Genomic DNA, 21,934 nt, shown 5'->3' with positions numbered 1-21,934 from the left:
ATGTAGAGCTGCTCTGTCACCAACATGAGGTCATTGTGCAGTCCTATATATGACATGTAGAGCTGCTCTGTCACCAGCATGAGGTCGTTGTGCAGTCCTATATGACATGTAGAGCGTTGTGCAGTCATCATGACATGTAGGTTGTTGTGCAGTCCTATATATGACATGTAGAGCTGCTCTGTCACCTGCATGAGGTCGTTGTGCAGTCCTATATATGACATGTAGAGCTGCTCTGTCATCAGCATGAGGTCGTTGTGCAGTCCTATATCTGACATGTAGAGGTCTGTCATCAACATGAGGTCGCTGTGCAGTCCTATATATGACATGTGGAGCTGCTCTGTCATCAGCATGAGGTCGTTGTGCAGTCCTATATATGACATGTAGAGCTGTCTGTTGCATGCAGTCCTATATATGACATGTAGAGGTTGTTGTGCAGTGTTATATATGACATGTAGAGCTGCTCTGTCATCAACATGAGGTCGTTGTGCAGTCCTATATCTGACATGTAGAGGTGCTTTGCCACCAGCATGAGGTTGTTGTGCAGTGTTATATATGACATGTAGAGCTGCTCTGTCATCAACATGAGGTCGTTGTGCAGTCCTATATCTGACATGTAGAGCTCGTTGTGCAGTGTTGTATATGACATGTAGAGCTGCTCTGCCACCAGCATGAGGTCGTTGTGCAGTCCTATATCTGACATGTAGAGGTCGTTGTGCAGTCCTATATATGACATGTAGAGCTGCTCTGTCATCAACATGAGGTCATTGTGCAGTCCTATATATGACATGTAGAGCTGCTCTGCCACCAGCATGAGGTCATTGTGCAGTCCTATATATGACATGTAGAGGTCGTTGTGCAGTCCGATATATGACATGTAGAGCTGCTCTGTCATCAACATGAGGTCGTTGTGCAGTCCTATATATGACATGTGGAGCTGCTCTGTCATCAACATGAGGTCGTTGTGCAGTCCTATATCTGACATGTAGAGCTGCTCTGTCATCAGCATGAGGTCGCTGTGCAGTCCTATATATGACATGTGGAGCTGCTCTGTCATCAACATGAGGTCGTTGTGCAGTCCTATATATGACATGTAGAGCTGCTCTGTCACCAGCATGAGGTCGTTGTGCAGTCCTATATATGACATGTTGAGCTGCTCTGCCACCAGCATGAGGTCGTTGTGCAGTCCTATATATGACATGTAGAGGTCGTTGTGCAGTCCTATATATGACATGTAGAGCTGCTCTGCCATCAGCATGAGGTCATTGTGCAGTCCTATATATGACATGTAGAGGTCGTTGTGCAGTCCAATTATGACATGTAGAGCTGCTCTGTCATCAACATGAGGTCATTGTGCAGTCCTATATATGACATGTAGAGCTGCTTTGCCACCAGCATGAGGTTGTTGTGCAGTCGTATATATGACATGTAGAGCTGCTCTGTCATCAACATGAGGTCGTTGTGCAGTCCTATATATGACATGTAGAGCTGCTCTGCCACCAGCATGAGGTCTTTATGTAGTCCTGTATATGACATGTAGAGCTGCTCTGTCATCAACATGAGGTCGTTGTGCAGTCCTATATATGACATGTAGAGGTCGTTGTGCAGTCCTATATATGACATGTAGAGCTGCTCTGCCATCAGCATGAGGTCATTGTGCAGTCCTATATATGACATGTAGAGGTCGTTGTGCAGTCCAATTATGACATGTAGAGCTGCTCTGTCATCAACATGAGGTCATTGTGCAGTCCTATACAGGACATGTAGAGCTGCTCTGCCATCAGCATGAGGTCATTGTGCAGTCCTATATATGACATGTAGAGCTGCTCTGTCATCAACATGAGGTCATTGTGCAGTCCTATATATGACATGTAGAGCTGCTCTGTCATCAACATGAGGTCGTTGTGCAGTCCTATATATGACATGAAGAGGTCGTTGTGCAGTCCTATATATGACATGTAGAGCTGCTCTGTCATCAACATGAGGTCATTGTGCAGTCCTATATATGACATGTAGAGCTGCTCTGTCACCAGCATGAGGTTGTTGTGCAGTCGTATATATGACATGTAGAGCTGCTCTGTCATCAACATGAGGTCGTTGTGCAGTCCTATATATGACATGTAGAGCTGCTCTGCCACCAGCATGGTCGTTGTGCAGTCCTATATATGACATGTAGAGCTGCTCTGCCACCAGCATGAGGTCGTTGTGCAGTCCTATATATGACATGTAGAGGTCGTTGTGCAGTCCTATATATGACATGTAGAGCTGCTCTGTCATCAACATGAGGTCGTTGTGCAGTCCTATATATGACATGTAGAGCTGCTCTGCCACCAGCATGAGGTCATTGTGCAGTCCTATATATGACATGTAGAGGTCGTTGTGCAGTCCGATATATGACATGTGGAGCTGCTCTGCCATCAGCATGAGGTCATTGTGCAGTCCTATATATGACATGAAGAGGTCGTTGTGCAGTCCTATATGTGACATCTAGAGCTGCTCTGTCATCAACATGAGGTCGTTGTGCAGTCCTATATATGACATGTAGAGCTGCTCTGCCACCAGTATGAGGTCATTGTGCAGTCCTATATATGACATGTAGAGGTCTTTGTGTAGTCCTATATATGACATGTAGAGCTGCTCGGTCATCAACATGAGGTTGTTGTGCAGTCCTATATATGACATGTAGAGCTGCTCTACCACCAGTATGAGGTCATTGTGCAGTCCTATATATGACATGTAGAGCTGCTCTGTCATCAACATGAGGTCATTGTGCAGTCCTATATATGACATGTAGAGCTGCTCTGTCATCAACATGAGGTTGTTGTGCAGTCCTATATATGACATGTAGAGCTGCTCTGTCATCAACATGAGGTTGTTGTGCAGTCCTATATATGACATGTAGAGCTGCTCTGCCACCAGTATGAGGTCATTGTGCAGTCCTATATATGACATGTAGAGGTCGTTGTGTAGTCCTATATATGACATGTAGAGCTGCTCTGCCACCAGTATGAGGTCGTTGTGCAGTCCTATATATGACATGTAGAGGTCGTTGTGTAGTCCTATATATGACATGTAGAGCTGCTCTGCCACCAGTATGAGGTCATTGTGCAGTCCTATATATGACATGTAGAGCTGCTCTGTCATCAACATGAGGTCATTGTGCAGTCCTATATATGACATGTAGAGCTGCTCTGTCATCAACATGAGGTTGTTGTGCAGTCCTATATATGACATGTAGAGCTGCTCTGTCATCAACATGAGGTCATTGTGCAGTCCTATATATGACATGTAGAGCTGCTCTGCCACCAGTATGAGGTCATTGTGCAGTCCTATATATGACATGTAGAGGTCGTTGTGTAGTCCTATATATGACATGTAGAGCTGCTCTGCCACCAGTATGAGGTCGTTGTGCAGTCCTATATATGACATGTAGAGCTGCTCTTCCACCAGTATGAGGTCATTGTGCAGTCCTATATATGACATGTAGGATTCACAAAGAGATCATTTTACAGATAGTATATTGTATTCAAATTGTACTGTATTACTGTATTTTCCTTATACATATCTTACGGTACATTGTGCTTTTCAGACTTGCATTTACAATAGTTGCTGTATTGTTGTGAATGAGATGCTGTTTTCCCTACGGAATGTTTGCACTGATGACACTGTGAACCTGTTTACATTAGGCTGTGCTCTCCGACCAGCCTCTTCCATTGTCAGACCATAGTTTATGACATGGTCTACAATTGAGGCTCTGATTTCATCAGGGACTCTTATTCGTTGCCTTTTACCTCTTCCTCTAATAAGTCTTCCCCTAACAACATCATCATGCCTTCTTACACATCTCCTTATTTCTCTTCCACGAGCATGTAACTGCTGTTCAGGTTTGTGATGTTCCTCCGTGTTCAAAAATTATAGTGATTGTGCTGTGGGTTCAGTGGAACTGACATTATCCCACATAATTACATACTTTGGTAAATCTGGTGTAGCTAAACCTCTTTGGTGTTCTGGTATTAGGTTGTACTATATAGGACTATTTAGGAAGGTCAGGAGAAGTTGGTTGTTATGCTTCCAAACTTGATTGGTTGATTAGTAAGATTGTGATAACTATTTCATTACTATGTCACCTGGCAGGTAATTTGCCAATTTAGCAGACATCAAACATTCCATGTCATAGATATTTATGGAATATACATGTATGCCTGACAGATTTTGATAATTTAATGGATAATTTTGCATGTGATGGCTCACGCGATGAAATAATGTTTAGAAGTTGTGAAGATTATGACAATTTCACTGAGAATCAACTCATCGGTTTTGTGCATGTAGTTATTATGCAAATTGTAGACAATTGTACTTACTCTTTTGCACACGTTCCAAAACACATGCAATTTGCTAAAATGGATAAGAAATTCAAATCTGGTGTGAGCAAGAAACTAATTGTTCAGAGATTTGAACTTGTTTTGGATAAAATAATTGTCATTTGAAAATTGAGCCAAAGCGATTGAGAAAAACTCTAACATAACCAAGTGTTGATGCAGGTTTTCTGTGAAGTTAGGTGAATCCTGTTGTGCAGGAAAATTCGCAACAATAACAGAGTGATTAAATTAGGATCCTACATCTGTATCTTTCTATCTATATAGCTAGCTAGGTAGCTGTCTATCAATTTGAGTGGAGTTGAGAATCGAATAAAAGACACATTTGACATTGTTTGCTGTAACGTATGGAAAATAAAGTTGTATTGTTGTATTGTTGTATTGTAGGTGGTCCTGTTAATCATCTCCCTGTCTATCAGCCTGGCCTGTGGGCACCAGATCGCCGGCCTCTCCTCCCCGGGGTTCGGCCAGTCTGCCACGGCCGCCTGCTACCTGCTGGTCACCCTGGTGGGGGCTTACTTTGGCTGTGGCCGCCTGCTCTCCTTTATCACCCAGGGAAGGGTGGAGGCTCCTGGTACAGGGCTGAGAACAAGGGCAGGGGGTCAGGGGTCAGGGGTCAGAGCTCCAGAGGACTGTAATGACGTGGTGCCTGTAGGCCTGGTGATGAATCTGCTGTCTGCTAGTGTAATAGCCTGCCCCCTACTGGCTGTGGTTCCTCAACTCGCCCCGGGTCACGTCCCTTGGCTTTGGACGGCTGCTGTATTCCAGCTAGCTGTGTGTGTCCTCTCCTACAGATCCATGGACTCCCTGACCGCCACCTTCTACGGCTTCACCTCCATCCTGCGCTTTGCTGAGGGCTACAGCGCTCTTCTCACAGCCTTCTCCATCCACCCCTCCTCCCCTATCCCCTTTCCCGTTGTCTTCGCTGTTCTATTCTTCATCCTGGCTCTGTTCAGCTGTCAGAAGAGTCTAGCTGAGGGTCTCTACCAGCTGTTCTACGTGGCGTATACTATCGCCCTCGCAGCCCAGCCCTCCCTCTCCTTCCAGTCTGGGGCGCAGGGCGTCCAGGCAGCCATCTTTGTTGTGTCAGCCGTGATGTTACTGGTTACCTCCTACAACAACGTCTCGACCAAAAGGATTCCTACGGGGGAGGGCGTGTTCAAGGCCCTGGTGACGCGTGTCAGCAGCCTGACTCTCCGTCCCCACGACAGACACAGCCAAGCTCCCTACCTTGGCTACTCCAGGTATGCTGACGCAGAGGTGTTAGGTCACGCCTGCTCTGTCCTCGCTGTCTTCTCCATCACGGCGTCCATGGGGGACCGGGCCCCGCTGGGCGTGCTGGTCCTGCCCTGGGCTGTGGTGGCAGGCGGCGTCCTCCAGCTGCTGGTCGGCTCCGTGGCCTTCTCCCGTGGTAAGACCTTAAAACTGCAACTGCAATCCCGTTAATGGGATCGATATGACAACAGCCAGTGAAAGTGCAGGGCGCCAAATTCAAAACAACAGAAATCTCATAATTAAAACATACATGTCTCTTATATCGTTTTAAAGGTAATCTTGTTGTTAACCTTCCTCGACAACATTCCGCTGAAATTGAAAAATATTTTTTAGAAATATGTAACTTTCACACATAAACAAGTCCAATACAGCAAATGAAAGATAAACATCTTGTTAATCTACCCATCGTGTCCGATTTCAAAAATGCTTTACAGCTAAAGCACAACATATGATTATGTTAGGTCATAGCCAAGTCGAAAAAACACAGCCATTTTTCCAGCCAAAGATAGGAGTCACAAAAAGCAGAAATATAAATACAATTAATCACTAACCTTTGATGATCTTCATCAGATGACATTCATAGGACATCATGTTACACAATACATGTATGTTTTGTTTGATAATATGCAGATTTATATCCAAAAATCTCAGTTTACGTGATTTTGTTGGCTTAGTTGGTGCCTTACGTGGAGTAACGTTTTGATTCCAAAACATCCTGTGATTTTGCAGAAATACTCATAATAAACATTGATAAAAGATACAAGTGTCTTTCACAGAATTAAAGATAGACTTCTCCTTAATGCAACCGCTGTGTCAGATTTCAAAAAAACTTTACGGAAAAAGCATAATCTGAGAACGGCGCTCAGAACTCAAACAGCCAGAGGAATATCCGCCATTTTGGAATCAACAAAGTTAGAAACAACACCATAAATATTAACTTACCTTTGATGATCTTCATCAGAAGGCACTCCCAGGAATCCCAGTTCGACAATAAATGACGGATTTGTTCCATAAAGTTCCATCATTTATGTCCAAAAAGCCACTTGTTGTTAGCGTGTTCAGTCCAGTAATCCATCTTCATGAGGCGCAGGCACTTCATCCAGACAAAAACTTGAAAAGTTCTGTTACAGTCCTTTAGAAACATGTCAAACGATGTATGGAATCAATCTTTAGGATGTTTTTAACATAAAACATCAATAATGTTCCAACCGGAGAATGACTTTGTCTTCAGAAAAGCACTGGAGCGAGAGGTAACTCTGTCGGGTGCGCGCGTCATGAGACCAAGGCTCTCTGCCAAACCACTGACTCAAAGAGCTCTTATGAGCCCCTCCTTTATAGTAGAATCCTCAAACCAGTTTCTAAAGACGGTTGACATATAGTGGAAGACGTAGGAAGTGCAACTTTATCCATATCTCAATGTGTATTCGGTAGGCCAAGCTTTGCAAAACTACAAACCTCAGATGTCCCACTTCCTGGTTGGATTTTTCTCAGGTTTTCGCCTGCCATATGAGTTCTATTATACTCACAGACATCATTCAAACAGTTTTAGAAACTTCAGCGTGTTTTCTATCCAATACTGATAATAATATGCATATATTAGCATCTGGGACAGAGTAGGGGGCAGTTCACTCTGGGCATCCAAAAGTGAAAATGCTGCCCCCTATCCCAAAAAGGTTAATCCCACCACAGTGTCCGATTTCAAATAGGCTTTACAGCGAAAGCACCACAAACGATTATCTTAGGTCACCACCAACTCACAGAAAAACCCAGCAATTTTTCCAGCCAAAGAGAGGAGTCACAAAAAGCACAAATAGAGATAAAATTAATCACTAACCTTTGATGATCTTCATCAGATGACACTCATAGGACTTCATGTTATACAATACATGTATGTTTTGTTTGATAAAGTTCATATTTATATAAAAAACTCTCAGTATACATTGGCGCGTTACGTTCACTAGTTCCAAAAACATCCGGTGATATTGCAGAGAGCCACATCATTTTACAGAAATACTCATTATAAATATGAGTGAAAATACAATTGTTAGACATGGAAATATAGATATACCTATCCTTAATGCAAACGCTGTGTCAGATTTCAAACAAACTTTATGGAAAAATCAAACCATGCAATAATCTGAGAACGGAGCTCAGAATTGTTTTTAATCCGCCATGTTGGAGTCAACAGAAATCAGAAATAACATTATAAATATTCCCTTACCTTTGATCTTCATCAGAATGCACTCCCAGGAATCCTAGTTCCACAATAAATGTTTGTTTTGTTTGATAATGTCCATTATTTATGTCCAAGTAGTTACTTTTGTTAGGGCGTTTAGTCCACAAATCCAAACACTCGTGCAGGTCCAGCCAAACATCGGACGAAAACTTCAAAAAGTTATATTACAGGTCAAAGAAACTTGTCAAACCAAGTATAGAATCAATCTTTAGGATGTTTTTATCATAAATCTTCAATAACGTTCCAACCGGAGAATTCCATTGTCTGTAGAAAAGCCATGGAACGCAGGTCGCTATCATGTGAAATGCGTGTGACCAGGACATGGCTCTCTGCCAGTAGAAACCTCATTCAAGTTTCTAAAGACGGTTGACATCTAGTGGAAGCCTTAGGAAGTGCAACATAACCAATATCCCACTTTGTATTCAATAGGGGCTGGGTTAAAAATCGACCAACGTTAGATTTCCCACTTCCTGTTTGGATTTCTTCTCAGGTTTTTGTTATACTCACAGACATCATTCAAACCGTTTTAGAAACTTCCGAGTGTTTTCTATCCAATACTACTAATAATATGCATATATTAGCAACTAGGACTGAGGAGCAGGCCATTTACTCTGGGCACCTCTGGGCACCTTTCACCTCTGGGCACCTTTTTATGCCAGCAGCATACCACCCTGCATACCACTGCTGGCTTGCTTCTGAAGCTAAGCAGGGTTGGTCCTGGTCAGTTTCTGGATGGGAGACCAGATGCTGCTGGAAGTGGTGTTGGAGGGCCAGTAGGAGGCACTTTTTCCTCTGGTCTAAAAAAATATCCCAATGCCCCAGGGCAATGATTGGGGACACTGCCCTGTGTAGAGTGCCGTCTTTCGGATGGGATAAACGGGTGTCCTGACTCTCTGAGGTCATTAAAGATCCCATGGCACTTATTGTAAGAGTAGGGGTGTTAACCCCGGTGTCCTGGCTAAATTCCTAATCTGGCACTCAAGCTATCACGGTCACCTCATAATCCCCAGTTTACAATTGGCTCATTCATCCCCTTCCTCTCCCCTGTAACTATTCCCCAGGTCGTTTCTGCAAATGAGAACTACTCAATACTGCCCCTGCAGCTACTCAATCTTGAAATAAATAATGTGGACATTGAGCAAGCTGAGATGACTAAACTGCTTGGAGTAATACTAGATAATAAACTGTCATGGTCAAAACATATTGATGCAGTAGTAGCTAAGATAATAAAGCGATGCTCTGCCTCCTTAACAACCCTATCAACATGGCAGGTCCTACAGGCCCTAGTTTCTGCCTCCTTAACAACCCTATCAACATGGCAGGTCCTACAGGCCCTAGTTTCTGCCTTCTTAACAACCCTATCAACATGGCAGGTCCTACAGGTACTAGTTTCTGCCTTCTTAACAACCCTATCAACATGGCAGGTCCTACAGGCCCTAGTTTCTGCCTTCTTAACAACCCTATCAACATGGCAGGTCCTACAGGTACTAGTTTCTGCCTTCTTAACAACCCTATCAACATGGCAGGTCCTACAGGCCCTAGTTTCTGCCTTCTTAACAACCCTATCAACATGGCAGGTCCTACAGGCCCTAGTTTCTGCCTCCTTAACAACCCTATCAACATGGCAGGTCCTACAGGCCCTAGTTTCTGCCTTCTTAACAACCCTATCAACATGGCAGGTCCTACAGGCCCTAGTTTCTGCCTTCTTAACAACCCTATCAACATGGCAGGTCCTACAGGCCCTAGTTTCTGCCTCCTTAACAACCATATCAACATGGCAGGTCCTACAGGCCCTAGTTTCTGCCTCCTTAACAACCCTATCAACATGGCAGGTCCTACAGGCCCTAGTTTCTGCCTTCTTAACGACCCTATCAACATGGCAGGTCCTACAGGCCCTAGTTTCTGCCTTCTTAACAACCCTATCAACATGGCAGGTCCTACAGGTACTAGTTTTGTCGCACCTTGACTACTGTTCAGTCGTGTGGTCAGGTGCCACAAAAAAAGGACTCAAGTAAATTGCAATTGGCTCAGAACAGGGCCTCACGGCTGGCCCTTAGATGTACACAGAGAGCTAAAATTAATAATATGCATGTCCATCTTTCCTGGCTGAAAGTGGAGGAGAGATTGAATTCATCACTACTTTTATTTTTGAGAGGTATTGATATGTTGAATGCACCGAGCTGTCTGTCTAAACTCCTGGCACACAGCTTGGACACCCATGCATACCCCACAAGACATGCCACAAGAGGTCTCTTCACGGTCCCCAAGTCCAGAATAGACTATGGGAGGCACACAGTACTACATAGAGCCATGACCACATGGAACTCTATTTCACATCAAGTAACTGACGCAAGCAGTAAAATTTGATTTAAAAAACAGATAAAAAAACACCTTATGGAACAGCGGGGACTGTGAAGCAACACAAACATTGGCACAGACACATGCATACTGTACACACTCACGGGCTATATGTAACAGTACACCTTCCGTCCCTCTCCTCGGCCCTTCCTGGGCTCGAACCAGGGACCCTCTGCACACATCGACAACAGCTACCCTCGAAGCATCATTATCCATTGCGCCACAAAAGCCACGGCCCTTGCAGAGCAAAGGGAACAACTACTTCAAGGTCTCAGAGCGAGTGATGTCACCGATTGAAACGCTATTAGTGCGCACCCCGCTAACTAGCTAGCCATTTCACATCAGTTACATATACATACACATGGATTTAGTACTGTAGATATGTGGTTGTGGTGGAGTAGGGGCCTGAGGGCACAGTGTGTTGTGAAATCTGTGAATATATTGTAATGTTTTAAAATTTTATAAACTGCCTTCATTTTGCTGGACCCCAGGAAAGCAGCAGCTAATGGGGATCCATAACAAATACAAATACAAATGTGTACATTTCCGGTAGGTAAGACCCTTGAGAGCATGGCGTTTGTCCTGTATGGTGTCATGTGGTCTGTCTGGGGGCTGACGCGGTACGGCGGGCTCTACGGGGACACACGGGGATTCAACCTGGCTGTGGGCATCATCAGCTTCCTGTTGTTCAACAGTCTGGTGACGGTAGGAGCGCTGTTCCTGAGCGTAGCCTGGGTTGTCTATGCCGCGACCTTTCACCTCATTATCATCTCCTTCCTCCTGGACGCCATGGGAGCACTTCCTTATGGGTATGACATCGGGGTGTCGATCGTGTTTGGCCTGATGTCATTCTACTGTTTCCTGTCTGGTCTGTTCAGCCTGACCTTCCTGACACCCCAGTTGCCCCTGGGACGGGCGTTAGTCAGGCTGAGTGGGACGGGAGGAGGAGGGAAGGACATCTGTCTTCATGTCCCTGCACGCAAGTCCACGGCCGTCCATCAGATAGCAGGTGAAACATAAGGGGGTACCTATCCTGGGCTCAGTCCCAAAAGGCACCCTTTTCTCTATCTTATTTAAAGTAGTGCTTTATGTTATAGGACATAAGGTGCAATTTGAGACAAAGAACTGGTCACCAACTCTGCTATTGGTGAAATACTGTGGGTGCAGGGTTTTGCTTCATTCCAATATTAACACACCTGATTCAATGTCCTGGTGAGCAGAATGCAGGGTCTCAGTGCTGGACTGAAACAGCAAATCTCCACACCCAGTTGCTCTTCAGAACCATGACAATCATTGGTCTAGTCTAATGCATCATTCTCATGAAAACACTATGAATAACAGGCTGTGTGTGTATATTTGTGTGTGTGTGTGTGTGTTGAGGCTGACAGGATCACTTCATTGCAAGTTCTTTAGGTCTTCAGTTAGTTGGGTTATTGATGTGTCTCAACCCAACTCTCACTATCCCTCTGTGTCTCCAGAGATCATGAAGAGTGGAGGTATATGTGGGATGCCCACTGACACGGTCTATGTACTGGTGGCAGCTTGTAACAGACCGGACGCTGTGGAAAAGGCCTACAAGTGAGTTTCAATTACACTGCATACTAGGTCGTTATACGTACATTGTAAAATATAATTTCATTAGATTAAATGAATAAACTTTGTACTCACAATGCTTCATAGTGGTCCCAGATCTATTTTAGTTGTCTCGACAACTCCTCTGTCACGACCAAGACAGTTCAAACAGATCAAGGACCAGGCTATCATACTGCATTTAAACTAACTATTCTCCTTGTCTCTCCCTGTGTGCTGAAGGTGTAAGCAGCATGTTGTGGATGACCCTCAACTACTTTTCTCCTTGCCCCCCTTCTGACACCCAGGTGGCGACACGCATCTCTGCGTGCCTATCAGATATCTCAACTTGCATGTCGCCCCACCACCTCAAGCTCAACCTTGACAAGACAGACCTGCTCTTCCTCCCTGGGAAGTCCTGCCCGCTCAAAGACCTCTCCATCACGATTGACAACTCCACGGTGTCGCCCTCCCAGAGTGCAAAGAACCTTGGCGTGACCCTGGACAACACCCTGTCGTTCTCTGGAAACATCAACATATTGACCCGCTCTACAACATCCTTAGAATACGACCATACCTTACACAGGAAGTGGCGCAGGTCCTAATCCAGGCACTTGTCCTCTCCCGTCTGGACAACTGCAACTCGCTTTTGACTGAGCTCCCCACTTGTGCCATCAAACCCCTGCAATTTATCCAGAACACTGCAACCTGCCTGGTTTTCAACCTTCCCAAGTTCTCTCGTGACACCCCGCTCCTCCACACACTCCACTGGCTTCCAGTTGAAGCTTGCATCCTCTACAAGACCATTGTGTTTACCTACGGAACAGCAAGAGGAAATGCCCCTCCCTACCTTCACGCTATGCTGAAACCCTACACCCCAACCTGAGCACTCCGTTCTGCCACCTCAGGTCTGTTGGCCCTCCCACCACCCAGCTCCCACTCAGCCCAGGCCAAGCTCTTCTCTGTCCTCCCCCCAAAACGCCCATCTTCCGAAAACATCTGAAATCCTACCTCTTCAAACAGTATCTTAGATAATCCTCCTCCCCACCTCAATCACTTAACCAGCACTTGCACTTGGGCTCATTGATTTGAAAAAGAAATGCCGTGCTCTTGGAAGGGCATGCTTTGAGCACTCCTGAAAATGTTATTTACATGTGAAAAATGAAGACCATATTACATTTTTTTTAACACATTTTTATTGAAGCTTTATTTAACTAGGCAAGTCAGTATATACTGAATTTGCTATAGGCCTATTGTTTACCTTTTTGTTGGTGACACTTTGATAACTTGGTCACATGCAACTGTTTAAAGGACAAATCCACAGATGAAACGATAACAAAATGAACACCCAGCCTCTGTTTTGGTAAAAAGCAGAGGGATGGCCCTGGAGAAATGTAACTACTCTCAGATTAATAGACAGCTATGAATTCAAGGCCTGACCATCCATGATATCAAATGATTGTTTTAACCATGTTATGAGGCTATACAGGGTTTGTTTACGTTTACAATGTTTATAAACATTGGAGAAAAACAAGATAATATTTTAGGATCTCATGGACTGTGACAGTTGAGCTAAGCTCAAGAGTTATATTATTTAAGAATCAATGGATATACAGTACAAGTCAAAAGTTTGGACACACCTACACATTCCAGGGTTTTTCGTTATTTTTACTATGAAATAACACATTTGTAATCATGTAGTAACCAAAAAATTGCTAAAACAATCCCAAAAAGTTGTATTTTTTCGATTTTTCAAAGTAGCCACTCTTTGCCTTGATGACAGCTTTGCACACTCTTGGCATTCTCATGCTTCATGCTGGGAAAAGGCCTTAACCAACAATGCAGTTCAAGAAATAGAGTTAATAAAATATTTATGTAATAAACTGAAGTAAAAATAATAAAATCAATCAAACAAAAAGTAACACAGGAAGTGTACATACAATGTGGCTATATACAGGCGGTACCGGTACCAAGTCAATGTGCGGAGTACAGGTTAGTTGAGGTAATTTGTAAAGTGACTATGTATAGATAATAAACACACGAGTAGCAGCAGTGTAAAAGCAAAAGGGGGGAGGGGGGGATCAATGTAAATAGTCCGGATGGCCATTTGATCATGGCTTGGGGGTAGAAGCTGTTAAGGAGCCTCTTGGTACCGCTTGCTGTGCGGTAGCAGAGAGAACAGTCTATGACGGGGGTGACTGGAGTCTTTGACAATTTTTTGGCTTTCCTCTGACACTGCCTAGTCTATAGGTCTTGGATGTCAGGAAACTTGGCCCCAGTTAGGTACTGGGCCGTCCAAAAATAATGTAAAAACAACAGATTGTCCCTTTAAGTCTATCAAAAGTGTGTGAGCTTGAGCATGTGTCCATTAGGACTATGGATTATTTTTTATCAGCATGAATTAGATTGAGCAATAAAAGCCCTACTTTTATTCCGTAGGCTTTGATCCGCGCTATGCAGCTGTTGCAAGAACACATTTTTCACTGACTGTCCACTGGTTTCAAAAACAATGACTGATAGGCAGCTTAACCTTCTTGAATTCAACCATTATTGGGTTCAAATACACATTCAGATTTGTGAACAGCCATCCACAACAACCACAATCCGTAAAATGCAAATAGCTAAATGAGAGAGCAGCAGTGTGATTCACATCAATGCGCTATATAGGTATCAATAATAAGTGATATCCGTATCACTGTAGACTACAACACTGCTGTCATCTTCACCTCCAAGCGTTTATTCAAGTTGGATAATCTTTGGATGCCGACAGCAGTCGCACCATTGGAAGACAGCTTGGACTGTAGCCTACAAAAGCCTATTCCTGCTCTTTTCCTGCAATCCATCAAACACATTTGGTGTGTCATCATAGTGGTCTCTGACTTGTGGTCAGACTCACTCAGGTGGAACAAATTTAAACTTGCGCCTTTTTTCAATGCTGATTTGAATGTCATTGAGAAAACAAAAATGTCAAAGATTTTTTTTCGGCAAACATCCTTTCTGAATTTAAAAGTAATCCTCAAAGTGATAATTACATTTATCAAAAGTATCTGTAATCTGAATACAATATATTTTGCTGGTAATGTAATGGATTACAGTAACTGTTTTTGTTGTTGTAATCCCTTACATGTAACGGATTATATGTAAACCGTTACTCCCCAACCCTGTTAATAACTTATTCTACTCGTCTCTAACTGTGTGCTGCCGGTGTAAGCAGCATGTTAATAACATATTATACTTGTCTCCCTGTGCAGGTGTAAACAGCAGGCTCAGGACCGGCCCATGTCTCTGTGGGTGTCCTCTATTAACCAGTTAGAACCGGTCAGATCCCTGCTGTCTGCCCTGCTCTGGGACTTCATGAGCGCAGCTTGGCCCTCCTCTATCAGCATGGTCATAGCCAGGGGTGGGTTATTAACAGTGTGTGTGTGTGTGTGTGTGTGTGTGTGTGTGTGTGTGTGTGTGTGTGTGTGTGTGTGTGTGTGTGCGTGCGTGTGCGTGCGTGCGTGCGTGCGTGCGTGCGTGCGTGCGTGCGTGCGTGCGTGCGTGCGTGCGTGCGTGCGTGCGTGCGTGCGTGCGTGCGTGCGTGCGTGCGTGCGTGCGTGCGTGCGTGCGTGCGTTTTTGTGTATGTAGTGTCGTGTATGTTAGTTATTATGATGAGTATGTCCTGCCTTCCCTCACCAGGTCCTTGGATGGAGATGTTTGGTCTGGGGGAATCAGCTAAACACATCGGAACCCCTCAGAGCATTGCTATCAGGAACCCAAACTGTGCTGTGGCTACTCATCTTATCAACCTGGTATGAACCCTAACCATGACTTCTATCCCTAACCCCTGACCTCTAACCCTGACCCTGATTGTGCTGTAGCAACACACCTCATTAACCTTGTACGATCACTGATTAATTACAAAAGATACAAAATATAGTACATAGATACTACATGAAATGTATTTTTATTTTTTATTTAACCTTTATTTTATATAGGCAAGTCAGTTAAGAACAAATTATTATTTACAATGACGGCCTACCCCGGCCATACCCGGACAACGCTGGGCCAATTGTGCGCCGCCCTATGGGACTCCCAATCACGGCCGGATGTGATGCAGGCTGGAAACGAACCAGGGACTGCAGTGATGCCTCTTGGACTGAGATGCAGTGGCTTAGACCTCTGCACCACTCGGGAGCCGCTACATACATTATACAGTATCTAAATGGATGCTTGCCATTGTTGTCAGATAATATTATGTTCTGTTCTGTAGGTGGGTCCCATTGCTGTGACGTCAGCCAACCCCACAGGAGAAGCAGACACCACACACCACAACCAGGTGTATGCCAAGCTGGGAGACAAGGTGAAATAGGCACACAGACATATCATAGTTCAATTGAGTCAAAACTACAATTGGAAATGTAAAAAAATATTGTGATTTTCTCACTCACTCACTGTCCGTCTGTCTGTCTGTCCGTCAAGGTGGATGGTGTGTTGTGTGACGGCCCGTCCCCAGAGAACATCGCCTCCACTGTGGTTGACTGCACCAAGATAGACAGCGGCCATATTGGATTCTTCCGAGTAGGCCTCATTCCCAAGTCTCAGGTAAAAACAAGGCGGCTAAAATGACAAGAACCTCAAAACTGACACCAACCTGAAGCACCGACCGTTAACATGACATGACAGTAACACCACCTCATGTCCTGTATGTAATGGTTGTTGTGGTGTGTATGTGTGAGTGTGTGTGTGTGTGGGCGTGCATGCTGGGCCAGCTCTTGGTTGGGGGCCCCCGCCAAACCCTCGAGTGCAAAACATTTTAGTGGGCCCCCCTTTATTGTCGGGGGAGAGAAGTTAATTTCCTGCAATTCTACACATTTTGCCATTGGGCGAAGAGAAAATGGTGCAGTTATAAAGCAAGTTTTCTGCAATTCTACACATTTTGCCATGCGGCGAAGAGAAAATGTTGCAGTTATAAAGCAAGTTTTCTGCAATTCTACACATTTTGCCATGGGGCGAAGATACAAATTTGAAGTTTTACAGCTATTTTCCCGCAATTGTACACATTTTGCCATGACTTACGCCATGTTAATATGAAATCTGAGTTAGAGTGACTAACACAATCAATGGGGGCCCTCCGGAGGTCAGGGCCCCTGGGAACATGCACTTTGTGCTCAGGCTGTAATTGGGACATGGTTACTACAAGTTTAGATAGTTGGCTAGACTGACTTACCAATCTAAAAATTGTTTGCTGACATGTACTAATTGAGTGACTGTCAGTGACTGACATAACAATAGGAAAACTGCTGATGAACAAACAAATTTTGAAATTCCACCTTGTTTTCGACTATTCTAAATTGAGACCCCCCATTTTTTTGAGGGGGGGGGTCGTGTTCTGCCTGTGTCGCTTATGTGTGTGTCTGTCTGTATAATGTCTGTAATGTTCTGTGTGTCTGTCTGTATAATGTCTGTAATATTCTGTGTGTGTGTCTGTATAATGTCTGTAATATTCTGTGTGTGTGTCTCTGCCAGGTGCTCCAGATCTTTGAGGAGGTCCAGAAGAGGCATTCTCACGGTCAGATTAACCCAGGGTTTGAAGCAGACCTCACAGAGCCTGACCCTAACCCTAACCTCACAGACCCTCAGAGGAACACAGAAGAAGACAACACAGAGTCTACAGAGTCCTCAACTGTTCCACCACCTACCCAGTCTCCTGCCAACATGGACACCTCTACACTAGCAACATAACCATGAGACTTCCCAAGCTACAGCTAGTCTGGCTAACACATACTGTAACTCTCAAAATCCTCCAGACTTCATAGTCTGGAAAGGTTCTTTTGATGTTGTTGGCACGATGTGTTGATAATGAAGGGGATGTGCCCTCAGACTTCAAGGCAGCAGCCTACGCTGGTTGGATATCCCATTTTTGAAATTGAATAAATCATGATCTATGTTTTACTTAAGCACCGCCTCACAAAACCACACTGTCATGTGTCGCTCATCTGCTTCCTGTTTACATACAGTAGCTACAGCAGGTGAGCAGGCACGGGTGGGCCTGAGTGGACTAAGACTAAGCTCTCTACTTGTCAGTGTTCCAAATGGAACATTATTTGTATTTTTCCTAAAGATGCAAACACCGTCAGATAGAATTGATAGCAGTCAGTGCACTGGGTTTGTCAGATTTGATGAAATATAAAATAACGAATGATGTCTATAAACCCTGGATTGCTGATGCTACAGTATGTATTGGCCATTGAGAGGCTTTGAAGCCACTGGTTGGTCATATTGGCACTCCCCAGTAGGAGCAGTCCTCCATAGGAATTCATGGAATTCTACACTATTTATATGAAATGTTTCAAGGACATTTTTGTTGTAGTTGGGACAGTAATATTAGTATTCTCAAAAAATCATTCTTGTTTGTATATATGTGAGATTTTTTCTGTTTTATTTTTAGCTCACATAATATCATTTAAAAGTATGCATAAATGTGTCTGTAATAGAATAAATGTGGCTAAAACTAATGTAGACATTAATAAATGCATTTCTATAACTTCCAAAATATTTTTTTAACAATGGTGGGGAGTGCCAAGATGGAGGCACAGTGGCTTCAACACCGCGCCCTCAATCAGTCATCCAGTGTATATGTAACTCCATGAACAGAACAGATTACCTGGAAGTGGAACTGACCCTGTATATACAGTAGCTTCCTTCTTTCTCGTGCTCTTCTTATTTCTTGTTTTTTATGTCTTGTGTGTTTTTGTTCCACTTTATGTTATTTTTAGTGCTGCGTTGATATTGATTACTGCATTGTTGGGTTTGGAGCTTGCAAGAAAGGCATTTCACTGTACTTGTGCACATTACATTGAAAGTTTAAACTTGAAACTTGAATGACAGTCACTCTCGCAGGATGGTTTTCAAAAATAGCTAACTGAAAGCCACACTCCCAATAAGCCACAAATATGACTGTATTGAGGCATATGTCACTGTGCTTCTATGGCTATATGCACCATGCCACTGCGTATTTAATTTGTTAACTTTGCAAACAAGACAGCTCATAATCCAGTGCCTTTATAACAGTCAATACACCTACAGCGCATTCTGATGATATTCAGTCCTCTTCCCATTTTCCACATTTTGTTCCATTACATCCTTATTCTAAACCCAAAAAGATCTCATCAATCTAAACACAATACCCCATAATGACAAAGCGAAAACAGGTTTTTAGACATTTTAGAAAATGTATACAAATAATAACAGACAAAATACCTTATTTACAAAAGTATTCAGACCCTTTGCAATGAGACTCAAAACTGAGTTCAGATGCATCGTGTTTCTATTGGTCATCCTTGAGATGTTTCTACAACATGATTGGAGTCCACCTGTGGTAAATTCAATTGATTGGACATGATTTGGAAAGGCACACACCTATCTGACGAACGTCCGACAGTTGACAGTGCATGTTATTTCTTGTATGCCTGTATGCGATCTGAAATAATAAAAATAAAGTTGGTCACAAAAATAAATGATCAAATATATTAAAGCACATTTGACTGCTATGATAGTTTTTGCATAAGCAAATGTTATTGTGTGGGTTTCCCATAGTTTAATACAATAAAGTACTTTCTGTAGTGTCTTTTAATGTGCCTCTTTCAGTTTGCAGTTATATTACTATATTTACTCAATATCTTACAGGTCTATCATTCGAACAAACACTTCTTACTCATTATGTTTATACAAATACACAACCTTCAATCAATTATTCACTGGTGTGTCATCCCAAAACATTCCATTCAATTCTAGGTCATTGTACATACCATTTGTAGGTCATATGGCAGGATTTCCCAAAGTAAGGGTCGTGACGATGGCGCCGGGGGAAGGGGCTGCCATCTTATTGGCTCTTGACCGCCCATGCTATTTGGTTTGTTTTTTTGTGTTGTTCGTAACTTGTTTTGTACATAATGTTGCTGCTACCGTCTCTTATGACAGAAAAGAGCTTCTGAACATCAGAACTGCGATTGCTCACATCAAACAGGACAAAGAGTTCTTCTTTAATGAGTCGGACGGGAGGGACATACTACTACAGACACCCGACCAGGTCCAGATCCCCCAAGATTCGCTGGAGATGGTAACTATGAGGTTTGTTGGAAAAAGATCAGGGTGCTTTGCGAGGATCAGGCAACGAGTGGCTAATCTTCCCTTGCCTTTCGTCCTGCTAGCTAATGTTAAATCGCTGGAAAATAAATGGGACGAGCTGAAAGCACGTATATCCTACCAACGGGACATTAAAACTGTAATATCTTACGTTTCATTGAGTCATGGCTGAACGACGACATTAAGAACATACAGCTGATGGGTTATACACTCGATCGGCAGGACAGAACAGCAGTCTCTGGTAAGACGGGGGCCTATACATATATATGAACAACAGCTGGTGCACAATATCTAAGGAACTCTCAAGGTTTTGCTCGCCTGAGGTAGAGAATTGATAAGCTGCAAACCACACTATCTACCTAGAGAGTTTACATGTATTTTTCGTAGCTGTCTATATACCACCACAGACCGATGCTGGCACTAAAACCGCACTCAATGAGCTGTATTCCGCCATAAGCAAACAGGAAAACTCATCCAGAGGCGCTCCTAGTGGCCCGGGACTTTAATGCAGGGAAACTTAAATCAGTCTAATTTCTATCAGTATGTTAAATGTGCAACCAGACAAAAACAAATTCTAGACCTCCTTTACTCCACACACAGAGACGAGTACAAAGCTCTCCCTCGCCCTCTATTTGGCAAATCTGACAATAATTCTATCCTCCTGATTCCTGCTTACAAGCTAAAATTAAAGCAGGAAGCACCAGTGACTCAGTCTATAAAAAAGTGGTCACATGAAGCAGATGCTAAACTATAGGACTTTTTTGATAGCACAGACTGGAATATGTTCCGGGATTCTTCCGATGGCATTGAGGAGTACACCACATCAGTCACTGGCTTTATCAATATCGAGGACGGCATCGAGGATGTCGTCCCCACAGTGACTGTACGTACATACCCGAACCAGAAGCCATGGATTACAGGGAATATTCGTGCTGAGCTAAAGGGTAGAGCTGCCGCTTTCAAGGAGCTCTAACCCGGAAGCTTATAAGAAATGATAGTGTGATCACGCTCTCCGCAGCCGATGTGAGTAAGACCTTTAAACAGGTCAACACTCACAAGGATGTAGGGCCAGACGGATTATCAGGACGTGTACTCCGAGCTTTCTCCAACCAACTGGCAAGTGTCTTCACTGACATTTTCAACCTCTCCCTGTATGAGTCTGTAATACCAACGTATTGCAAGCAGACCACCATAGTCCTTGTGCCCCAAAACACTAACCTAATCTGCCTAAATGACTACTGAGCCATGAAATGTAGCCATGAAATGCTTTGAAAGGCTGGTCCTGGCTCACATCAACAACATTATCCCAGAAACCCTAGACTCACTTCAATTTGCATACCGCACCAACAGATCCACAGATGATGCAACCTCTATTGCACTCCACACTGCACTTTCACACCTGGACTAAAGGAACACCTATGTAAGAATGCTATTCATTGACTACAGCTCAGCGTTCAACACATAGTACCCTCAAAGCTCATCACTAAGCTAAGGACCCTGGGACTAAACACCTCCCTCTGCAACTGGATCCCTCACTTCCTGACAGGCCACCCCCAGGTGGTAAGGGTAGGTAACAACACTTCCGCCACACTGATTCTCAACACGGGGGCCCCTCAGGGGTGCTTGCAGAGCCCCCTCCTGCACTCCCTGTTCACTCATGACTGCATGGCCAGGCACGATTCCAACACCATCATTAAGTTTTCTGATGACATACCGACAACGATGAGACAGCCGATAGGGAGGAGGTCAGAGACCTGAACCTCAACAATCTCTCCCTCAACGTGATCAAGACAAAGGAGATGATTGTGGACTACAGGAAAAGGAGGACCGAGCACGCCCCCATTCTCATAGACGGGGCTGTAGTGGAGAAGGTTGAGAGCTTCGAGTTCCACAACATCAACAAACTAACATGGTCCAAAAACACCAAGACAGTTGTGAAGAGAGCACGACAAAACCTATTCCCCCTCGTGAGACTGAAAGGATTTGGCATGAGTC

General features: G+C 43.8%; 1 protein-coding gene across 1 annotated transcript in view; it reads left to right on the top strand.

Moving 5' to 3' along the window:
- Positions 1 to 19,420, top strand: part of LOC118373520 (uncharacterized) — a 57,294-nt gene extending 37,874 nt beyond the window's left edge. The window contains exons 4-11 of the mRNA XM_035759670.1: positions 4,761 to 5,784; positions 10,796 to 11,251; positions 11,721 to 11,820; positions 15,063 to 15,211; positions 15,491 to 15,603; positions 16,065 to 16,154; positions 16,274 to 16,396; positions 17,321 to 19,420. Of these exons, the coding sequence (XP_035615563.1) occupies positions 4,761 to 5,784; positions 10,796 to 11,251; positions 11,721 to 11,820; positions 15,063 to 15,211; positions 15,491 to 15,603; positions 16,065 to 16,154; positions 16,274 to 16,396; positions 17,321 to 17,536 (2,271 nt within the window). The 3' untranslated portion in view covers positions 17,537 to 19,420. The remainder of the gene's footprint in view (positions 1 to 4,760; positions 5,785 to 10,795; positions 11,252 to 11,720; positions 11,821 to 15,062; positions 15,212 to 15,490; positions 15,604 to 16,064; positions 16,155 to 16,273; positions 16,397 to 17,320) is intronic.
- The last annotated feature ends 2,514 nt before the right edge of the window (positions 19,421 to 21,934 follow it).

Source organism: Oncorhynchus keta, chromosome 18 (genome assembly GCF_023373465.1).
Source record: "Oncorhynchus keta strain PuntledgeMale-10-30-2019 chromosome 18, Oket_V2, whole genome shotgun sequence".
Lineage (NCBI taxonomy): Eukaryota > Metazoa > Chordata > Actinopteri > Salmoniformes > Salmonidae > Oncorhynchus > Oncorhynchus keta.
Note: the sequence above shows the minus strand (reverse complement) of the source record. Positions and strands in the feature narration are given on the sequence as shown.